At 31.8% G+C, this 24,644-nt stretch overlaps 1 protein-coding gene across 1 annotated transcript; it reads left to right on the plus strand.

Moving 5' to 3' along the window:
• The first annotated feature begins 15 nt into the window (after positions 1-15).
• LOC143047330 (RWD domain-containing protein 1-like) lies at positions 16-24,644 on the plus strand. The gene is made up of 7 exons (XM_076220364.1): positions 16-205; positions 2,331-2,405; positions 7,830-7,957; positions 8,534-8,677; positions 11,832-11,958; positions 19,532-19,594; positions 24,487-24,644. The coding sequence occupies exons 1-7, from the start codon at positions 133-135 to the stop codon at positions 24,594-24,596; spliced, it is 720 nt and encodes a 239-aa protein (XP_076076479.1). The 5' UTR covers positions 16-132; the 3' UTR covers positions 24,597-24,644.

Raw genomic sequence — 24,644 nt, forward strand, 5'->3', positions numbered from 1 at the left:
AGACTCTGATCAAAATCAAAATCTACATTGAATTTACATGTGTTGGAAAAATTTGGGATCGAAAAAAACTGACAACATCTGAAACTACAGCATAAATAAACATTTCTTTTTGAAGATGAATAAACTTCCATAATGACAGATCACAAGGAAGATCAAGTTAATGAAATAGAGGCTCTCGAGTCAATATACCCAGATGAAATTGAAGGTTTATATCATGTTTTTAACTTTTATTGTCTTAAAAAAAAAAGCAAATATTCTTCATCAACATTTTTCAAAAAGAGCTCTGTCATTTGGTCTTAAACTTGCCATCACTTTATGATCGTGGTGTGATTGTGGTAAGAGGATACTATAAATTAATTGATATCGCAGGAGAAACATGGTTATATTGTGTTGCAATCGGATAAATCGTGTTATGTCGTAGTGTGAATGGATTGAGGGTAGAACTTGATAATTGTAGTGAGGTCGCAGAATAACTTTTAAGCATAGTGAGAAAGTGGTATAATCGTAGTGGGATAGTTAAGTTTAATGAGGACAAAAATAAATAATTTGTAGCGAATTCATCATGATCTGAATTCATTTTCTATCGAGATGAATGTGGTGCTATCATGGTCTACTGTAGTCCAAATAATTATGACGTCTGGCAAGGCTATTTTAATTTTTTTCTGGGACGCTTCCTACGACGTCATAACGCTGAAGCCATTTCTTACGTCTGGAGTTTGAGAGCAAATTTTTGGGGGAACTTTAAAATCTAATTTTGACAAGAAATTTTCTTTGCCGGTTAGAAATTTTTACGTAGTTACAAAGTCCTACCTTTTTTGTGCTTATTGATGTAAAATATTTCCAGAAATATCCTAAAATAAGGGTTAAATAACAGTCAGAGCTCAGACATAAACAAGTCTATTTTTGTTTTTGACTTAAAGAAGTCAAAACATGTATTTATCATAAAAATGTGTTTTCAATTTTAGACTTATCTAAGTCATAAATTGACAGACTTGTTTAGGTCTATTTATGTTGATGAAAAAACTTAATTTCACTTGGTGGCCAAACTACACAACCTATGACAGCAAAAACCTGTCTGAGAGTTCACAAGGACTTGAGCTAGCTATATGTAATTGTCTAATTGAACATCCTTACTAAACACAGATGTTTTTCCTCATTAAGTGTAGTTCCAGGTGGTTGCATTGTAAGGTTAATTAACATTATCTCCGATTTTTTAGACTCTTGTTCATATTTTTCTTTAGAAGACAAAGCATTATCTTTCAATGTTTTCATTATTTGATTTAGATGCATGACCTCCTTATAAATATGCGTGGGTCTTGAAGTTAACCAATTTTGATCACTTATCAACTTGTAGGAGTCGATATTTTGCAACTTTTTGATTCTGGTCAATTATTTCTTGTTTAACAATATTTGACTTATGAAAGTCGTAATTTGTCTTGCATTAAAGGGAGACTAATCCTAAAACTTACAAATTTAGACCTCTATATATGAGCCAAAAGCAAATTCAGACTTATTTATGTCTGAGCTCTGACTGAATAAGATACGATTCCATTTGAAGTGGAGAAATATATAAAATTTAAAATATTAAAATCTGTATATTTTAATGGATCTGAATTTCCGGAACGTTCGATTTACATTATTTCCGGAAATTCAGGTCTGTCAAATTTGACCGGATTTTAAATTTTATATTCATCGGAAGTGACGTTTCGTTGGTAATTGTGGGAAATCATTTCCAAACAAAATAAATATTTCCCCACTTCAAATGGAATCGTCTAGACTAGGTCTACTGTGACGGGGGTTTAAACAGTTTAAAATATTTTTTTAGAGTTAGTTCTTGGAAGCAGTAATATATTTGTAGGTGGCCAAATGAACCCAAACCCAATAGATCTTGGAGTCAACATGGTCAATCCCTTTCATGCCTTTTGGGATTCCCAGTCTGAGAAATGTTTTGTTTTGCCATTCAAATAGCTCTTGAATGAAAACTACCCCCAAACAGGCATGGCAGGATTAAAAATTGAAGTTTGATGAACAAAGTTAAATTAATTTATCAATTTTGCAATTTCAGGAAAGAATTGAGGTATGTTATTGAAAGCAACTCGGACGACTATCATCATGATTGATAATCACCTTTCCAATGTCTCACTCGGTAGTCAGGAAAATGGTTTACTACAATGGATCATGTCAGACTAAACTAATTAATTATCATGTTTATTATTGCATGAAAATTGCACTGAAACTGTTCAATTTTCCCTCTTTCAGATAACAATAAATACATGAAATATATATAAAAAATGTTATTTGATCACATTTATTTATTATGATTTTTTCAGTACTGGAAACAGATCCATTTCACATATTTAACGTCATAATCAAACCTACAGAATTTGAAGAAACAGATGAGTCAGGTTAGTGATATGAATTAAGAAAATGTCGAGTTACAAAATGTCACTGCACAATGTATACTGTATAAAATGCTGAAATTACTGCAATATTTTAATGAATGCGAATAATATGACAATGTAAGTAAAAAAAATGTATGTATCACACTAATAAGATATCTTACATGTATATACATATCTGTACACAGATTTTTTTCTAACATCACAAAAATTAATTTTGCATTACAGTCAATTTTTCAAAAATTGAAATAATAAATGCACCCAATAATTTCTGAATTAACAGTATATATACATTTGTACAATGTATGTCATAAGAAAATGTCAAGTTAGTACTTAGTAGTCAATACAGATTGCAACCCTCTCATATAACATGCATAATTATACCCCACGCAACGAAGTTGCGGAGGGTATAATGTTTTTGACCCGTCCGTCCGTCAGTCCTGTTTCTTGTCATCGCAACTCCTCTCAAACCACACAACAGAATTTCACGAAACCTTTTCAGATAATAAGGACATACTATGTAGTTGTGCATATCGACGGGAAATTGCGATTCAATTTTTTTTCTAGGAGTTACGCCCCTTTGAACTTATTTACTTTAATGTACTACTGCAACAGCTTGTCATCGCAACTCCTCTCAAACCACACAACAGAATTTCACGAAACCTTTTCAGATAATAAGGACATACTATGTAGTTGTGTATATCGACGGGAAATTGCGATTCAATTTTTTTTCTAGGAGTTACGCCCCTTTGAACTTATTTACTTTAATGTACTACTGCAACAGTTTGTCATCGCAACTCCTCTCAAACCACACAACAGAATTTCACGAAACCTTTTCAGATAATAAGGACATACTATGTAGTTGTGCATATCGACGGGAAATTGCGATTCAATTTTTTTTCTAGGAGTTACGCCCCTTTGAACTTATTTACTTTAATGTACTACTGCAACAGCTTGTCATCGCAACTCCTCTCAAACCACACAACAGAATTTCACGAAACCTTTTCAGATAATAAGGACATACTATGTAGTTGTGTATATCGACGGGAAATTGCGATTCAATTTTTTTTCTAGGAGTTACGCCCCTTTGAACTTATTTACTTCAATGTACTACTGCAACAGTTTGTCATCGCAACTCCTCTCAAACCACTAAACAGAATTTCACGAAACCTTTTCAGATAATAAGGACATACTATGTAGTTGTGCATATCGACGGGAAATTGCGATTAAATTTTTTTTCTAGGAGTTACGCCCCTTTGAACTTATTTACTTTAATGTACTACTGCAACAGCTTGTCATCGCAACTCCTCTCAAACCACACAACAGAATTTCACGAAACCTTTTCAGATAATAAGGACATACTATGTAGTTGTGCATATCGACAGGAAATTGCGATTCAATTTTTTTCTAGGAGTTACGCCCCTTTGAACTTATTTACTTTAATGTACTACTGCAACAGTTTGTCATCGCAACTCCTCTCAAACCACACAACAGAATTTCACGAAACCTTTTCAGATAATAAGGACATACTATGTAGTTGTGCATATCGACGGGAAATTGCGATTCAATTTTTTTTCTAGGAGTTACGCCCCTTTGAACTTATTTACTTTAATGTACTACTGCAACAGCTTGTCATCGCAACTCCTCTCAAACCACACAACAGAATTTCACGAAACCTTTTCAGATAATAAGGACATACTATGTAGTTGTGTATATCGACGGGAAATTGCGATTCAATTTTTTTTCTAGGAGTTACGCCCCTTTGAACTTATCTACTTTAATGTACTACTGCAACAGTTTGTCATCGCAACTCCTCTCAAACCACACAACAGAATTTCACGAAACCTTTTCAGATAATAAGGACATACTATGTAGTTGTGAATATTGACGGGAAATTGCGATTTAATTTTTTTTCTAGGAGTTACGCCCCTTTGAACTTATTTACTTTAATATACTACTGCAACAGTTTGTCATCACAACTCCTCTCAAACCACACAACAGAATTTCACGAAACCTTTTCAGATAATAAGGACATACTATGTAGTTGTGCATATCGACGGGAAATTGTGATTCAATTTTTTTTCTGGGAGTTACGCCCCTTTGAACTTATTTACTTTAATGTACTACTGCAACAGTTTGTCATCGCAACTCCTCTCAAACCACACAACAGAATTTCACGAAACTTTGTAGATAATAAGGACATACTATGTAGATGTGCATATCAACAGGAAATTACGGTTCAATTTTTTTTCTAGGAGTTAAGCCCCTTTGAACTTATTTGCTTCAATGTACTTCTGCAACAGTTTGTCATCTCAACTACTCTGAAAACAGTTCAAAACACACAACAGAATTTCATGAAATTTTGTAGATAATAAGGACATACTATGTATATTGACAGGAAATTATTATTCAATATTTTTTCTTATACAATTTTTTTTTCTTATACTTATTTAATTTCTCCAATGACAATGTGGGGACGTGGGGTATGTGAGCGTGCTCACTAAGGTTCTTTAATTATTTCACAATGACTTCAAATTATTAGAAATACTTATTTTTTTTGTAAATAATCCCAGCTCTTAAGAACTCTTGTGAAGAACAGTTTAGATACCGTACTAGAAATACTTCATGGAAAGGTGTGAAAAGTTATCAAAATAGAAAGAGAGAATGGCTTCAAGAACAGAAAACAATTGAAAAAATAAAGAAAACAGAATTATTGGGTGCTGAAATATAAAGAATAGATAACAAATGTAAAAGAGGCTAAAAATAATGAGAGCAGAGAATTGTTAAAAAAACTTAGGAATTCAATACAGAGATGAGGGGTCTTATCCATGTTATTCAGACAGTCAACTATAGCTATGTCTTTATGATCAGTCATTATTTGTAAAGCATAAACAAAAAAAGGGATAAAATTTAAAGAGATTTTTCTACAGTGCTATTTATATTTTATGTACATTCCAGACATGTCAGAGTCTAAGCTAGCTAGCTAGAAACTCATTTTTTAGTAAACAGTAATCTGTTGAAACTATACATGTATATACACTGTAAAAGTAGAAATTTTCATGGAGGATTTAATTTTGTTCATTTGTGGAAAGAATTTATCCACAAAATTAGAACTCTCATGAAAATTTAACCTACATATAACATGTAAAATGTCACTTCCATTTATTTGAAACCACGAAATTAAATCCCTATGAAATCTTATATAGAGACGAAACCACGAAATTTTAACCCCACTAAAATTAATCATTGATGTTTTTATACGACCGCAAAAATTTTAATTTTTTAGTCGTATATTGCTATCACGTTGGCGTCGTCGTCCTGCGTCGTCGTCGTCGTTGTCCGAATACTTTTAGTTTTCGCACTCTAACTTTAGTAAAAGTGAATAGAAATCAATGAAATTTTAACACAAGGTTTCTGACCACAAAAGGAAGGTTGGGATTGATTTAGGGAGTTTTGGTTCCAACAGTTTAGGAATTAAGGGCCAAAAAAGGGCCCAAATAAGCATTATTCTTGGTTTTCGCACAATAACTTTAGTATAAGTAAATAGAAATCAATGAAATTTTAACACAAGGTTTATGACCACAAAAGGAAGGTTGGGATTGATTTTGGGAGTTTTGGTCCTAACAGTTTAGGAATGAGGGGCCCAAAGGATCCAAAATTGAACTTTGTGTGATTTCATCAAAAATTGAATAATTGGGGTTCTTTGATATGCCGAATCTAACTATGTATGTAGATTCTTAATTTTTGGTCCCGTTTTCAAATTGGTCTACATTAAGGTCCAAAGGGTCCAAAATTAAACTTAGTTTGATTTTAACAAAAAATGAATCCTTGGGGTTCTTTGATATGCTGAATTTAAAAATGTACTTAGATTTTTAATTATTGGCCTAGTTTTCAAGTTGGTCCAAATGGGGGTCCAAAATTAAACTTTGTTTGATTTCATCAAAAATTGAATAAATGGGTTCTTTGATATGCCAAATCTAACTGTGTATGTAGATTCTTAATTTTTGGTCCAGTTTTCAAATTGGTCTACATTAAGGTCCAAAGGGTCCAAAATTAAACTAAGTTTGATTTTAACAAATATTAAATTCTTGGGCTTATTTGATATGCTTTATCTAAATATGTACTTTGATTTTTGATTATGGGCCCAGTTTTCAAGTTGGTCCAAATCAGGATTCCATATCAAGTATTGTGCAATAGCAAGAAATTTTCAATTGCACAGTATTGCACAATAGCAAGAAATATCTAATTGCACAATATTGTGCAATAGCAATTAATTTTCAATTGGAGTTATCTTTCTTTGTATAGAATAGTAGTTGATAATATATGTTGGAAATTTGCCAGACATGACTATGATGTCATTTTCTATTTTTATTTGCCAATAACTTTATGTAAATAACTTCATTGGAAATTTGCCAATATAAAATGTTGCTGATGAAGCTTTTTTTCCTTATCTTATCTAAAATGTTTTTAGATAATGTATGTTGGACATTTGCCAGACATGACTATGATGTTATTTTCTATTTTTATTTGCCAATAACTTTATGTAAATAACTTCATTGGAAATTTGCCAATATAAAATGTTGCTGATGAAGTTTTTTTTATTGTTTTATACAATAAACAATGTATATTCACTTTTACTACCAACCAATCTTTACCATTCAGTGATAACAAGCACTTTATTTTACATTTTAATATTTTATGATGTATTTAAAGGAGTAGTTATTGTTGCAAACTCCATTAGAAATTTGAATTGATATCAGTTTTGGAAAAAGGGAAACGGGGATGTGAAAAAAAAGGTGGGGGGGTTTAAATTTTTCTCATTTCAGATTTCATAAATAAAAAGAAAATTTCTTCAAACATTTTTTTGAGAGGATTAATATTCAACAGCATAGTGAATTGCTCAAAGGCAAAAAAAAAACTTTTAAGTTCATTAGACCACATTCATTCTGTGTCAGAAACCTATGCTGTGTCAACTATTTAGTTTTAGATTTAAAAAGTTTGAAGAAGAAATCTTTAATTGATTTGTTAAATCTTGACATTTGTTTTGTGTAAAAAAAAACCCATGTAATGTCAAAAATTTGATCACAATCCAAATTCAGAGCTGTATCACGCTTGAATGTTTTGTCCATACTTGCCCCAACTGTTCAGGGTTCGACCGCTGCGGTCGTATAAAGCTGCACCCTGCGGAGCACCTGGTTACAATATATTAAAAGAGAGTCAAAAGATACCAGAGGGACATTCAAACTCATAAGTTGAAAATAAATGGTTAATTAATCATAGATATTGGTTTTTTTTTTTTTTTTAATGTAAAAAAGTTGTCGTTTTTTTTATTCATGGAGCAGTACTGTTATTTACATATACATGATATAAATTACTTTCATTTGAACAATAGATTAAATGTAATATTTTTATCTATCATGTCTATTACAGCAAGTTGTACTGTGAAGTTTCAGTATGTTCAGAATTATCCAGATGAAGCCCCTGTGTTTGAGATCACAGATCTGGAAAACTTGGATGAAGAATATGAAGATATTCTAAATGATTTTATAAATGAACAGGTAAAGTGCATTAAATTTGGTGCAGGAAAGAACCTGCTAAGAAAGTCTGTAGATTATTTGAAAAGATATATATGATCCAGTACAGCCTGGACAGTGTACCTGTAATTCCTTTAAAAAAAGGAGGGTAGCTATAGTCAAAAGGCACTTTAATTAAAATTTGATGGGTGAAGAAAACATTTAAAGGAAATATCAAATTAAAATTTATTCATGGTGGGGTAAAAAAAAAAGTGCCTTCTAACCCCCATACATTTATTTTTGGAACAGCCCTCAGTCAGATGAATCACTGCAGCTTCTCTGACCAAATGTCCCTGTCTTTTTCATCATGTTCATGAAGTCTGCTTGACCAATAAAAGTAACATTCATGACATTAAACATGTATGTCACATAATAATGTGCACTAAAAAGAGAAGATAGTTCCTGTTACAAGATATAAAGTTAATTTAAGAATAGATTTAAATAAAGTTAATTTAAGAATGTATTGAAATAAAGTTAATTTAAGAATGTATTGAAATAAAGTTAATTTAAGAATGGATTAAAATCTTTTAATCTTATACGATATGTATACCATGTATATAGATTTCAGAGAATCTTGGAATGGCAATGGTTTTTACAATTGTATCAGCACTTCAGGAAAAAATAGCTGTGATTATTGAAGATAGAAAGAGACAAGAAGAGGAAGAAAAAGAAAGAGTATTTAGAGAAAAAGAAGAAGCTGAACAGGTAATTTGTATATCTGGATTAATTGATTGTTGGTGTTGTATATCCCTTTATCAGCACCATTTGTTATATCATAAGATTGAGAATAGAAATGGGGAATGTGTCAAAGAGACAACAACCCAACCATAGAGCAGACAACAGCTGAAGGCCACATGCATGTATTGCAGCCTGATTTTATAAGAGAAGGAACACATAGCTCCCTGAGAGAACCACAACTATTGACATGAAAACTGGCAATCCTAGTTAATTTAGAGCAGAGAAAAAAAGCACCTTGCCACAAGCTGGATTTTAAATCCACACCTTTAAAAGGACAAAATTTGAAGTATAATTTTATGTTTTGAAATTTAATAAAAGCAGAAAATTGAAATTGAATTTAGCAGCCAGTTTGGTTAAGTTTTAAAAAAAATCTGCTCAAAAACATGACTGACATACTGATGTATAATTGTCTTGGAAGACTATAAATCAACCTAATTTTGGTCTGTAAGCATGCAACTTTTAATTTGACCCTTAGTTGGTTATGAGTTGCACATGTTCTCAGCTTGTTCAGTATTTGAAAGAAAAAAATGAATCATTCTGATGACTGTATCAATCCATAAACATGATAAAAGATTACCAAGTATTCGTATACAGATAGAAAATATAAATTAGAAAAACAATGGATATGGAGTATCCATCCATGACACAAAATCAGTATGTGCACAGCAATAAAACCCAAAGAAACAGTGCTTTTATTGCTGTTTTTCATCTTAAAGTCACAATAAGATTTTTTACAAGTTTAAACAAATGTACACACATCATCTTTATAGTGCCTGGTCGTACTGTTGCAACAAATGGAAGTTTTTAACGACCTTGACTGGCTATACAGCCCTTGCACGGTCGGTAATACTGTTGCATGTGTTTGTCTGCCTATTTATATTAATGCTTATTTTTATGTTGGGTCACATGACCATAGGCTGTCTTCGGAGGTTACTCAATGGTTATTGTGAAAGTCTTTAGTCCAGTCCTAAGATGGGCAGGAAACGCTGATACTTTATAACGATCCCATGTATTGTTTATCACCTTCTATGGAACTTTTATAATTCTTGCAAATAATTTAGTATGTTCTTAATCAAAATAAGAGTTTGAGTCAAATCAGTGGTAATGTATTTGACAGCTTATTCCTTATGTTCCTCTTTTAGGGAGCTACCATTTGATTTTTATTTATGAAAAATTTTGTCCTGCATTGTTTTTTAGTTGCAATCTCTGTCCTGCCTTTTTTTAGCTCACCTGTCCCGAAGGGACAAGTGAGCTTATGCCATCACTTGGCGTCCGTCGTCGTCTGTCGTCTGTCGTCTGTCGTCGTCTGTCGTCGTCGTAAACTATTTCAAGAATCTTCTCCTCTGAAACTACTGGGCCAAATACTTTCAAACTTTAACTGAATGTTCCTTAGGGTATCTAATTTATAAATTGTATCCGAAGTTTTGATCTATCAACAAACATGGTCGCCATTGCTAAAAATAGAACATAGGGGTCAAATGCAGTTTTTGGCTTATAACTCAAAAACCAAAGCATTTAGAGCAAATCTGACATGGGGTAATATTGTTTATCAGGTCAAGATCTATCTACGCTGAAATTTTCAGATGAATCAGACAACCCGTTGTTGGGTTGCTGCCCCTGAATTGGTAATTTTAAGGAAATTTTGCTGTTTTTGGTTATTATCTTGAATATTATTATAGATAGAGATAAACTGTAAACAGGAATAATGTTCAGCAAAGTAAGATTTACAAATAAGTCAACATGACGGAAATGGTCGGTTGACCCCTTTAGGAGTTATTGCCCTTTATAGTCAATTTTTAACCATTTTTCGTCAATCTTAGTAATCTTTTACAAAAATCTTCTCCTCTGAAACTACTGGGCCAAATACTTCCAAACTTTAATTGAATGTTCCTTAGGGTATCTAGTTTGTAAATTGTATCTGAAGTTATGATCTATCAACAAACATGGTCGCCATTGCTAAAAATAGAACATAGGGGTCAAATGCAGTTTTTGGCTTATAACTCAAAAACCAAAGCATTTAGAGCAAATCTGACGTTGGGTAATATTGTTTATCAGGTCAATTTCTATTTGCCCTGAAATTTTCAGATGAATCAGACAACCTGTTGTTGGGTTGCTGCCTCTGAATTGATAATTTTAAGGAAATTTTGCTGTTTTTGTTTATTATCTTGAATATAATTATAGATAGAAATAAACTGTAAACAGCAATAATGTTCAGCAAAGTAAGATCTTCAATTTAGTCAATTTGACCAAAATTGTCCATTGACCCCTTATAAAGGAGTTATTGCCCTTTAAAGACTTTTTTCACAATTTGTTCATCATTTTGACTTACTTTAAAAAATCTTCTCCTTTGAAACTGCTGTATCAATTTCAGCCAAACTTAGGCTAAATGAGTTTCAGAGTATCTAGTATAAATTTTATATTTTATTTCCTTCTATGTCAAGAAACATAGCTCCTATGGCTAAAATAGAACATAGGAGAAAATGATTATTTTTTTTGGCTTTTGAAGAAAATAGGACGATCCAAAAAACATTTAAATAAATTGAAAAGCCAAAATAATCATTGATGAGAGATTTAACCAAAAGAATTAAGGTGAGCGATTCAGGCTCTTGAGGGCCTCTTGTTTTAGTTTCTCCTGACTTTTTTTTACCTAAATTGTCATCCTGACCTTTTTTTTGCAAGTGTCTCATCCTGCCTTTTTTTTTAACTCAAAACTTCTGTCCTGCCTATTTTTTTCAAATTTCATCCTAGCCCCATCCCCCAACCACACCCCCATCATAAATATAACATGGTAGCTCCCTTATTGTGTTTAAGATATTTTAATGATCTTAAATCTTTAATCTGGTAATTTCAATGATGATTTTGAATGAAACATTTTTACTTCATTGTTTAAAGGAAATAGTTATGTACTGCTATATATGAAACATTTCATTATGGACTACAAAAATGTATTTAACACAATCAACTTTCTTCCCCAAACTTGTAAATGATCATTTGATGATGTCATGACCAATCAGAACATCCAAATAAGATTTTCCCATTATACACCATGAAAAATCACCATGTCTTGAATATGGTCCATTGTAATCTGTATATACTTTAACTGTTATTTTTCTACTTTCAGAAAAAGTTTGAAGGCACAAAAGTTTCTGTTGAAACATTTTTAGCATGGAAGTTGAAGTTTGAAGCTGAGGTCAATGAACTGAAAGCACAGCGATTAAAAGATAACCCAGAACCAAAAGGATTATCTGGTAATTTTATTCTAGATAGTATATACATGAAATTAAAGTCAAACCTGAATATAAAAGTCACCCTCAGGAGAAGAGAAAAATTACCATTATGAATGAGGTGGCATGGAGTTAGGTTCAAAATGATAAGGTATTACCACAGTGAGACAGAGAGAGGTTGCCCTTGCTAGACAGTCCTTAGCTTAATTGAGGCTTAGGTTACCTTAATTGCAAGTTTGACAACATGAATTAAATAATGTTATATCGATATAGCAATATGATGAAACTTTTACGTGTTTAAAAAAAAATGAAATTTGTATTAAATCGCAAAAGATCTATTTATTTCATTTTATGCAGAACTTTAAAATATGTTATTCTTTTGACATAAATATTACCTTATATTTTAATATCTATCTTCAACAGGTTGCTTTTGCTTTTTGTCAAAACACAAAAAAAAGGAATTACCAATGTGTGTTAAAGCATAAGGCTTTTACTTTTATTTACTACAGTGTGACAAGGGAGACAAATCTTTTTCGACAAATTGAGTTTTTCAAAAGTGAATAAAATTTTGGAAAGATTCCTGAATAAATCTTTCAAATACATTATTGTTATTGTTTTAAAAAAACTACAGGTGATTTACTTGATATAATTATCATCTAATATTGTATATATTTATTAATATTTAAATTTTAATGCCCATCTACGATAGTAGAGGGACATTATGTTTTCTGGTCTCTGCGTCTGTTCGTTGTCCGTCTGTCCCACTTATGGTTAAAGTTTTTGGTCAAGGTAGTTTTTGATGAAGTTGTAGTCCAATCAACTTGAAACTTAGTACACATGTTCCCTATAATATGATCTTTCTAATTTTAATGCCAAATTAGAGTTTTTACCCCAATTTCAAAGTTCACTGAACATAGCAAATGATAGTGCAAATTTCAGGTTAAAGTTTTTGGTCAAGGTAGTTTTTGATGAAGTTGAAGTCCAATCAACTTTAAACTTAGTATACATGTTCCCTATGATATGATCTTTTTAATTTAAATGCCAAATTAGAGATTTTATCCTAATTTCACTGTCTACTAAACATAGAAAATGATAGTGTGAGTGGGGCATCCGTGTACTATGGACACATTCTTGTTACAAATGTTTTAAAATAGAAACATGAAAGAAGATGCATATTATTTTCAATTTTTCAAACCTATCATGTATTGCCATGCAAAACTCCTCTAAATGCTTTATTTAACAAACAAAAAAAATACATGATGAACAAGGACTTAAAAGTCATACAATAGATTGACAACTTAGGGTTAAATTGGTTTTTTTTAACCAAAGGGAGACAACTGAAGGTTAAACTGGTATTTTTTAACCAAAGGGAGACAACTAAAGAAATTGGTATTTTTTAAGCAAAGGGAGACAACATAAGCTTAAATTGGTATTTTGAACTAAAGGGAGACAACTTTAAGGATAAATAGGTATTTTTTAACCAAAGGGAGATAATTAGGTAGAAATAATTAGAAGGTGAAGATTAACCCTTATCCTTTAGAAGAAATTGGTTCTCTCGATGACCATTTCGATGTTTGTTTAAAAATCAAGACATAGCAATCCTACATTTCGCAGTAAGCAGTGACATCCACAAATATTCTTATAAATGGACTTAGTTTTCCACCAGTTAACAAAATAATAACATTACATTCACTCTGACTCTGTGGTTAAAGTTATTGAAATTTTAATAACTTTCTTAAACTATCCAGAATTTCTACCAAACTTGGACAGAAGCTTGTTTAATTATGATCATAAGATAGTATACAGAAATAAATTTTGCAAAAAAAGAAATCCTGTCTATCTGTATTTTACTTATAAATGGACTCAGTTTTCCACCAGTTAACATTGCATTCACTCTGTGGTTAAAGTTTTTGAAATTTGAATAACTTTCTTAAAATATCCTGGATTTCTACCAAACTAGGACAGAAGCTTGTTTATGATTATATGATAGTATTCAGAAATAAATTTTGTGAAAAAAGAAATCCTGTTTATCCATATTTTACTTATAAATGGACTTAGTTTTCTGCCAGTTAACATTACATTCACTCTGTGGTTGAAGTTTTTGTAATTTTAATAACGCAGTTTTCCACCATTTAACATTGCATTCACTCTGTGGTTAAAGTTTTTGAAATTTGAATAACTTTCTTAAAATATCCTGGATTTCTACCGAACTAGGACAGAAGCTTGTTTATGATTATATGATAGTATTCAGAAATAAATTTTGTGAAAAAAGAAATCCTGTTTATCCATATTTTACTTATAAATGGACTTAGTTTTCTGCCAGTTAACATTACATTCACTCTGTGGTTGAAGTTTTTGTAATTTTAATAACTCAGTTTTCCACCAGTTAACATTGCATTCACTCTGTGGTTAAAGTTTTTGAAATTTGAATAACTTTCTTAAAATATCCTGGATTTCTTCCAAGCTTGGACAGATGCTTGGTTATGATCAAAAGCTGGTCCCATACAGAAAAAATGATCACTAGGCCAACTGCATTGCTCAACTGGCCGCCAGTTGAGCTAACAGTTGAGGGCCAGTTGAGGGCTAGCTGGCCATCAGTTGAGCAAATAGTTGAGGGCCAGTTGAGGGCTAGCTGGATTTTTGCCATGCAAATTAGGTAGCCCTCAACTATCAATGCTCAACTTTATGCAAATTAGTTGAGCAATGTTGAGAAAATATCATAGTTGAGGGCTAGGTGTCCAACAGTTGAGCAATTAGAGTTGAGGGCTACCTGGCCAACAGTTGAGCACAAGGTCATTAAAAGTTGAGGGCTAGGTGGCCAATAGATGAGGGCCAGGTCATTAAAAGTTGAGGGCTAGGTCTTAAAAAGTTGAGCATTATGTGGTAATTGAAAACTGATGACTACACATTGTAGAAAAAATAAATTTAAATTGTGTATTTTTATAGCCAAAATACTGCTGAAAGATCTTAACTCACAACATACTACATGAATGTTTTATCCTTGCTTTTAAGAAGTTATCTAGCAAATAAGAATAGATCTCTAGTTTTATACCAAATTCATTGATATTAGAATATTCTTATTTTAAACAAATTGTCTTAATAATAAAATAAACATGTCTCCTGTCTTACACATTTTGAGAATATATAAATTAATGCATAAATATATTGTCTCATTTTTTCTCTTCACTCTTTAAAGTTTATAAAGAAAACACTTTAAATATCACTATTTTGAACTAAAAGAGCATAATTATACACTTATTCAAAATGGTGGAAATCAAATCTAATCCAATGTCCTTACCAAAAGATGTTTCCAGAAATATGTGTTAAACACCAATCTTCCTAAATCCAAGAGTCATGTCATCAGGAGAATACACTGCACTTTTCAATGTCAATACAGTTATTTGTAACTTTTTTTATCTACATTCATTGTAAAATTCATATTTTATTCATGATAGCTAGAAGACATCTTTACTTGCCATGTGCATGCTCAAACCCAGTTCAAATTTTAAATGTTTGAGGTTCTTTTGGGTATTGTGACAGTGTGATCACTTTGAGATTTGCCCCTAATAATAACTGTTAATTACCTAAATCTTGAATATTTGATATACATGTATCTTATAATAAAAGAAATACTGTTTATTTTTTATCTTTATGTCAATGATTTAGTTAAGTTAAAATACAGAAAAATGTATAAAATTGAAAACATGTGCTTCCCTTAATTTTACCTCAAACTTTGTGTACATTTATAATAATACTTCCTGTCCATTTGCACTGAAGACAGATAAAACAGATGGCACATAACATTTATATCACTAGGTCATTTTCTAATTGCTCAACTTTTGCTCAGCTATTAAAAAAAATCAAAGTCTGAACGCTCAACTTTTCCTCAACTACAAAAATTTCAAAGTCTGAATGCTCAACTTTTCCTCAACTACAAAAATTTCAAAGTCTGAATGCTCAACTTTTGCTCAACTACAAAAATTTCAAAGTCTGAAAGCTCAACTTTTGCTCAACTATATGAAAATCAAAAGATCAATTGCTCAACTTTTCCTCAACTTATTGGCCAGGTTCAGTTGAGGGCCAGTTGAGCGACATCTATCCAACATACACTGCTTGGCCAGGTTCGAGTTGAGCTAAGATGCTCAACACCTAGCCCTCAACTATTTTGCTTAAAACAGCTAGCCCTCAACTGTCCGCCACATGGCCATTAACTGGCCCTCAACTTTTTAGCTCACCTGGCCCGAAGGGCCAAGTGAGCTTTTCCCATCACTTTGCGTCCGGCGTCCGTCGTCTGTCGTCCGTCGTCGTTAACTTTTACAAAAATCTTCTCCTCTGAAACTACTGGGCCAAATTGAACCAAACTTGGCCACAATCATCATTGGGGTATCTAGTTTAAAAAATGTGTGGCGTGACCCGGTCAATCAACCAAAATGGCCGCCACGGCTAAAAATAGAACATAGGGGTAAAATGCAGTTTTTGGCTTATAACTCAAAAACCAAAGCATTTAGAGGAAATCTGACAGGGTAAAATATGTTTATCAGGTCAAGATCTATCTGCCCTGAAATTTTCAGATGAATCGGTCAACCCGTTGTTGGGTTGCTGCCCCTGAATTGGTCATTTTGAGGAAATTTTGCTGTTTTTGGTTATTATCTTGAATATTATTATAGATAGAGATAAACTGTAAACAGCAATAATGTTCGGCAAAGTTAGATTTACAAATAAGTCAACATGACTGAAATGGTCAGTTGACCCGTTTAGGAGTTATTGCCCTTTATAGTCAATTTTTTACCATTTTTCATAAATCTAAGTAATCTTTTACAAAAATCTTCTCCTCTGAAACTACTGGGCCAAATTAATCCAAACTTGGCCACAATCATCTTTGGGGTATTTAGTTTAAAAAATGTGTGGCGTGACCCGGTCAACCAACCAAGATGGCCGCCACGGCTAAAAATAGAACATAGGGGTAAAATGCAGTTTTTGGCTTATAACTCAAAAACCAAAGCATTTAGAGGAAATCTGATGTGGGGTAAAAATGTTTATCAGGTCAAGATCTATCTGCCCTGAAATTTTCAGATGAATCGGTCAACCTGTTGTTGGGTTGCTGCCCCTGAATTGGTAATTTTGAGGAAATTTTGCCGTTTTTGGTTATTATCTTGAATATTATTATAGATAGAGATAAACTGTAAACAGCAATAATGTTCAGCAAAGTTAGATTTACAAATAAGTCAACATGACCGAAATGGTCAGTTGACCCCTTAAGGAGTTATTGCCCTTTATAGTCAATTTTTAACCATTTTTCATAAATCTAAGTTATCTTTTACAAAAATCTTCATCTCTGAAACTAATGGGCCAAACTAATCCAAAGTTGGCCACAATCATCTTTGGGGTATCTAGTTTAAAAAATGTGTGGCGTGACCCGGTCAACCAACCAAGATGGCCGCCACGGCTAAAAATAGAACATAGGGGTAAAATGCAGTTTTTGGCTTATAACTCAAAAACCAAAACATTTAGAGGAAATCTGACGGAGTAAAAATGTTTATCAGGTCAAGATCTATCTGCCCTGAAATTTTCAGATGAATCGGTCAACCTGTTGTTGGGTTGCTGCCCCTGAATTGGTAATTTTGAGGAAATTTTGCTGTTTTTGGTTATTATCTTGAATATTATTATAGATAGAGATAAACTGTAAACAGCAATAATGTTCATCAAAGTAAGGTAGCACTCCACAGTTAGAAAATAAAATTAAAAATGAGCCACAAAATGTTTTATCATCTCCTATTTCTGGATTTCTAAAACATAAACCTAACTGTTTGTGTTGTACATGTGCATATGTATGTAATCAGTATATTCCATAGATTTGATTTTCAAAAGTTAAAAGAGTGAAAATTAATTCCTTTGATGTGTATCCATGGCAACATTCTGCATTTATTTACCATAAAATATTGCAAAAAGGGGGGTGGACATGTCACATATCCCCCCAAAATTTGGATCAAACTAGAATTTCAATGCCTTTGAGTGATACCTTTTTAGAAACTGTTTTCATAAATCTTCCTAATGATCAAATAAAAAATGGGTGTCTTTCGCCTCATTTTTTCGTAAAATCCAATCACAAAGTTCGTGCGATAAAAAGTTGGAAAAAAACATTACAATAATTGCCGGACCAATGTATGGTAGGGACATGCAAATACGGACTGTCATACAGAAAACAGCCTATATTACATACATTACATAATCTTGATGTTCATATAAACCCAATACAAAGGCTATTTTAGTACTCAGCTATCCAAAAATGAATTTTATTGCACACTAGCTCTCATTTTTAAAAAATCCACAGGGGCCAAAATGCGAAACTACACACCTAACTGTGGAGTGCTACCTAAGATTTACAAATAAGTCATCATAACCGAAATGGTCAGTTGACCCCTTTAGGAGTTATTGCCCTTTATAGTCAATTTTTAACCATTTTTCATAAATCTTAGTTATCTTTTACAAAAATCTTCTCCTCTGAAACTACTGGGCCAAATTAATTCAAACTTGGCCACAATCATCTTTGAGGTACCTTGTTTGAAAAATGTGTCCGATGACCTGGTCATCCAACCAAGATGGCCACCACGGCTAAAAATAGAACAGGGGTAAAATGTAGTTTTTTGCTTATAACTCTGAAACCAAATCATTTAGAGGAAATCTGACAAGGAGTTAAATTGTTAATCAAGTCAATATATATCTGCCCTGAAATATTCAAATGAATTGGACAACCGGTTGTTGGGTTGCTGCCCTCCAATTGGTAATTTTTAAAGAAATTTTGCTGTTTTTGGTTATTATCTTGAATACTATTATAGATAGCGATAAACTGTAAACAGCGATAATGTTCATCAAAGTAAGATCTACAAATAAGTCCACATGACCTAAATGGTCAATTGACCCCTTAAGGAGTTATTGCCCTTTATAGTCAATTTTTAACAATTTTCATTAATTTGGTAAATTTATGTAAATTTTTACCAAATATTTTTCTCTGTTACTAATGGGCAAAGTTCATTATAGATATAATTGTAAGAAGCAAGAATGTTCAGTAAAGTAAGAACTTCAAACACATCACACCATCACCAAAATACAATTTTGTCATGAATCCATTTGTGTCCTTTGTTTAATATGCACATAGACCAAGGTGAGCGACACAGGCTCTTTAGAGCCTCTAGTTTTTCTGTAGGGGGTATCTAGAAGGAAATTTTTTGAAAATATATTTCCTACTTTTCCGTATGTTACTTATATATTGAAGTAGTTTTTCTTCCAGTTAATATTACATACAATCTGCAGTTAAAGTTCTTAAAACATTTATTAGCTTCATAAAGTAGGCGAGACACTGGGTTCTGCGGAACCGTTACAAATATTTTTAGAATAACAGTGACACATATATATGTGAAGTATTTTTTGTCAGAAGAGAGCAGAAAAGGTACTGTCATATGTGTGTCACTCCTTGAAATTGTTCAAACAAAACACATATTACTATAAGTCATAACGAATAAAAGATTGGCAAAAAGGGGTAACATTTTCTAATTAGGAGTTCAGTTTATTGAAGTAAAATTATTTTTTTTGTATGCAGGCAAAGAAATGTTCATGCAGGATGACAAGTTGGATGAATCAGATATGATATTTTTACAGTCAGGTATGTTCACCTATCAAATTTCTTTATTATGTCGTGCTATAGTGGAGGGGGTTTTAAATTTTTCCCTTCTTTGTCTGTACATATGTCCTAAAACTAGGTTCCGTTCTCTAATTTAGTTTCCCTCAACCAAATGTTATGAAACTTGTTATTCACAATGCTTATTTCCACAAAACTAGGATCAACTTTTATAGTTCTTGAGTTATGTCCTTACATAACATTTATCTTACCTCCTATAGATTTATAGGGATATGATTGGTTAAAGGACTACACATGGTGACTATGTTTAATTGATATTGGGTGTCCTTAAAAATATAGGGTTAGTTACCATAAATGGTTAGTTACCATATAGGGAAAGTAAGAAGTTACTTCCCTTTGAAAACAAAAACGATGGCATGACCCTTTATAAAAACAACACAGTGTTGAGGAAAAATCTGAAAGGTCTCAACTGACGAAGAATTTTATATTAAATTTATAATTTAAAAGATCAGCTAAGCGCTTGAGCGAGATAAGACCAAATACCGGAGAGAATATCCAATTATGTAAACCCATCAGGTAAGTGTAACTCCGTTCACAAAATTCAAATTTGTGAACCAAATTATATAAATTGTTAATAAAAGATTGAATTAAATTCCTCAAACATAATAAAAGCTAACAATTTGTTATTGTTGGCATTAAGGAGCCAGAGGCGTAGCCAGAATGAAACGATGTGCAAGTAACTACTGCGGATCGAGGCAAAATAAATTTGGTATCCTTTTTTGCCAAAAAATTTTTTTTTTTCAATTTTTGGTCATAGGACGGTTAAAAGAGGAGCTATATGAAGATAGGACTTATAAAAAATTTATGAACGTAAAACTATTAATAAATCTTCTGAATAGAGTAATACATAAAGTACACATATTTGTGATACAGAATTTACTAAAAAATTGTCCAAAATCTGCTCTTCGGGTCTAGGCAGAAATAAACTTCTCTATTACTTTGTCAATATTCACACTGAAATCCCGATGAATATGCAGTTATGCTAGTAACTGTCGTTGGTCATTGTTGATCATACATTTGTTTTCAACATACGTAGTAAACTGATAGATATCCATGGTAGCACTCGCGAGATGTTATAAATCAGCGTACGAGTTCGGCATCGAGCGACCTCCCAATTGAATTTGTCAAAATTACATGACAGGTCAGTTTTGTATGTCTGATATTGTTTGCCTTAAATAAGTAGAGAATAAAGGCTTTTTTACCAGGAGAAGAATCCCAATTTGAAAAAAAAATGGCTTAAAATTATTCCCAAAAAGACAACTTCTTTCCCAAACGGTGCAGTCTTAGTAGTAATTGTGCATGAATACAAACTTAAAGAGACTAATTTATACATTTGTCATGCCTAAAATTACTATATGTGCAAATTTGAGAGTCTATTTATGTACCATCACTGGCAAAATGGGGTCTTATTTCAAAGCAGGCTTTGACTCTTGAAAGGGGGTCTGTAAATTGAAGTTGCAGTCAAATTCATGGTTTATTCTAAATTTCCCAATTTGATGAAAATTGCGCATATTTTCCCAATAAAAAAGGGTAGAGATGGTTTTGAAAAAAGCTAACAATATCACTGTATGTCCCAGACAATGTCATGTTGAGATTTGTTTGTTTGTGATATTTCCTACAACACGATGAGACAGATACAGCGCAAAGAAGCCATTTTCTGATAATACTAGATGCGACTGCACTCTCCAGTTCCCTTATCATATCGGCCTAGCCAAGATCAGATGTGCATTTTGTGTTTCACATGAAGTCAAAAATGAGTATCACCTCAGGGAAAAACTCTTTTGATATTTTGGTTCAAAAATGGTTTAAATTATGAAAAATTGCCATCGTTAGGCTAACACTGTAAGCATTTATATAATTACATGCAGTTTTTGGAAGAAATATTTAATATTTTTATTAAATAAATGGTGTTTAAAAACTGTATAATTTTCATTAATGGTTAGCTTCAAAACATGGTCACCAGTGTCAGATTTTTGAACAATGACAAAGACAACAAAATATATTTAGAATTATTGAATATCAAACTTTTTAATTGAAAAAAAAATGACAAGAACATGTTTAACTCACAGTTATTTAAAACAACAGTAGCTTTCTTTGATCATTAATCTTATGTGATAAAACTGTATCTAAAATTATCTATAAATAACAAAACTTCAAAAAAAAAAACCTTTCTTTTGGTGTATAGAACATTAAAATAACTTGATGCATATTCTTACAATAAACAATCAAACTTAGCAATACAATTGATATGTTTTGTCTACGGACAAGACATTGTATTCATATTTAATGAAATGTATTATTAAAACCTAATTTTGATATAGCTGAAAGTGTTCTCTTGAAAAAAAAACATACATTTTATCAGGTTTATCTATCAAATAATGCTTAACTTCGAGGAAAATGGAAACAAATACATTTTGATAATGTCTACGGACAAGACATTTTATTGATATTCAATGAAATGCTTTCAAAGATGATTGTTAAAGTTAGTATTAAAAGTTACTAATTAAATTTTAAGCTGTGTTTTTTAAATTTTGGAAAATATAAAAATGTACCCATAATTCTTTACATATCTCAATAATTTATTGATTAAGCCAAAATGAAGACACATTCTTTTAACTGAAATCCATATATCTGACTGTTTAAAACAATCAAACTATTATTAAAACCCAATTTTGACATATTTGAATGTGTTCTCTTAAAAAAATAACATACATTTTACCCATCAAATTAGGCTGAACTCAAGGAAATTGGATACAAATATATTGTGGTAATGTCTACGGACAAGACAATTTCAGTTAAAAAAAAAATCTGTTAGAATTAATTGTGACTATATTCATGTTGAAAATACTGAGTTTTAATTTGAATAGATAACTTTCATCACCTATAAATAAGATTTAAGTTCCATAGCAGACAAATAATCGAATTTAATACTTGTTATGTACAAGTGTCTTGTCCGTAGACACTTCCTCATCTGCTGTTAATACTGAAATGCAAAAGATAAAGTTAGAGAGAGAGAAATACTTTTTCTTCATTTGATTTAGTTAATCTTTTAAAGTAAGCATCATCTGGAATAAACAATATTGAAGTAAAATAAGGTATGCTTTTTATGACTGATAATCTGACACTTTTTAAAATCCACTCCTGTAAAGTAATTTTACAAAAATTGAGAACACTTAAATTACCATTTATTTATTAAAAATAAGATATTTCTAAGTTTAAACAACACATAGGACTAATTAAGACCCATAAAGCCAAGCAATATTGATAAAAAGACATGTCTACGGACAAGACATGTGTCTACGGACAAGACATTCTGACATATTTTTGAATTTTTTCCTCTATTAATAGATGGTAAAAAAAAATGTTAGTAGTGTTTTCATATCTACAAAAGAACAGGAACTTAGCAATGCAACATTAATGTAATTATGCTTCCAGTTTACTAGGGAATGCATGTCTAGGACAAGACATTTTTTCACTTTATTTGTATATCCAACTTTGATGGCATATATCTCCAGCTAGGGTACTGCAAATTTGATAAATGAGGTAGTTTTTGATAATGTATATACTAGAAGAGAAAACAAAACACATAATAGCATACATTTGATTTATTTTTCTCTTTTATCACTACACTGAGCAAGCTAAAAACAAAAGTACAAAATTTCATAACAAGCGCATAGTATTCAACTTTTTATCATAACTTTGTAACCACTGAAGATTTTTTGTTGCAACAACCAGTTAAAGAAAGAAGAATAAATTGTCTATAACAGTGAACCAATAATGTAGTTCAAATTAAGTTCACTTATTAACTATCAATTGATAAAAACAGGTAAATTTTAAATGAAACAACATAACGTGAAATTTTGCCCATTTTCAGCGTGTATTTTAGTGTTTTTTTCAAAACGGTAACACCTATAGATACATGATATTTGATATTCATTGTGAAACCCTACATTCTCTTCTTCAGTTCAAAGATGTATGACTTATGTAAAGTTTATCTCCTTGTCTTTACAAGCCTATAACATAGACCCAATATGAAATGCACATCTGATCTTGGCTAGGCCGTATGGTCTATGAACGCAAAAAATAATGAGACTTTCCAATACTGTTTTGGCGTGTTTGCAGGGTGATTGGCTCCGGTAGTCTGTCAACCACATCGCCTTGGACATATTTTCAACAATATTGAAGGGTTCTGATAATTCTAATGCCGATTGGTACATCTCATTCCAAACTGATGAACCGTCCACTGTAAAATGTGCTCCAAAACTACATGTCTTAGACTGAGTATTACAAATTCAAATCTTGTAAAAGATACAAGTTACTGTCCTATTTTGTCATGATCTCCAATAAAACTTTTATTTTGAAACCAAATGCCGTTATTTAATGATATTTCATCTATTAAAAAAGTGACAACATAGGTGTTTCCTTTAACATTTAATTGATAAATATTTATTTTGCCTTTTTTTTTGCATGCCAAATCGATGTGCATGGCAACTGCGTGTTAGCATATAGGGAGCTACGCGCCTGGGAGCAATTTCCCTTTCAAAACAAAAAAGACATCTGAAAGGTTTCAACCCACAAAGAAATTGATACATGTAATGAACGATTGAAATAAATAAATAAACCAGATTTAAAGCTAAAAAGTTTTTATTGTGGGTATTTGTTTTCTGTATAGACAAATGGAAGTAGGATCTTTATACTAAGTATTGATGACTTAATCCCTTTGATAGGCTGTTATATGTCAAATTCAAGACATGCAAGACTTTACTTTATTCCCAAAATTTTGAAAAATTCTTTTATTAATGATTGAGAATTTGAATTATAATTTAAAATTAAATGATTTTTTTTTGTGTTCACAGAGGATGCAGATGTGGAAGTTGATGAGTCACTGTTTCAAGATATGGAAGACCTTGACATTGAAGATGATGAAGGCCTTGACCTTGATGATAGTGATGGTGCTGTGGATTAACAAATAAAAACAAATTAGTTTAATAAATTATATATATGTAAATAATAA

Source organism: Mytilus galloprovincialis, chromosome 10 (assembly GCF_965363235.1).
Source record: "Mytilus galloprovincialis chromosome 10, xbMytGall1.hap1.1, whole genome shotgun sequence".
NCBI lineage: Eukaryota > Metazoa > Mollusca > Bivalvia > Mytilida > Mytilidae > Mytilus > Mytilus galloprovincialis.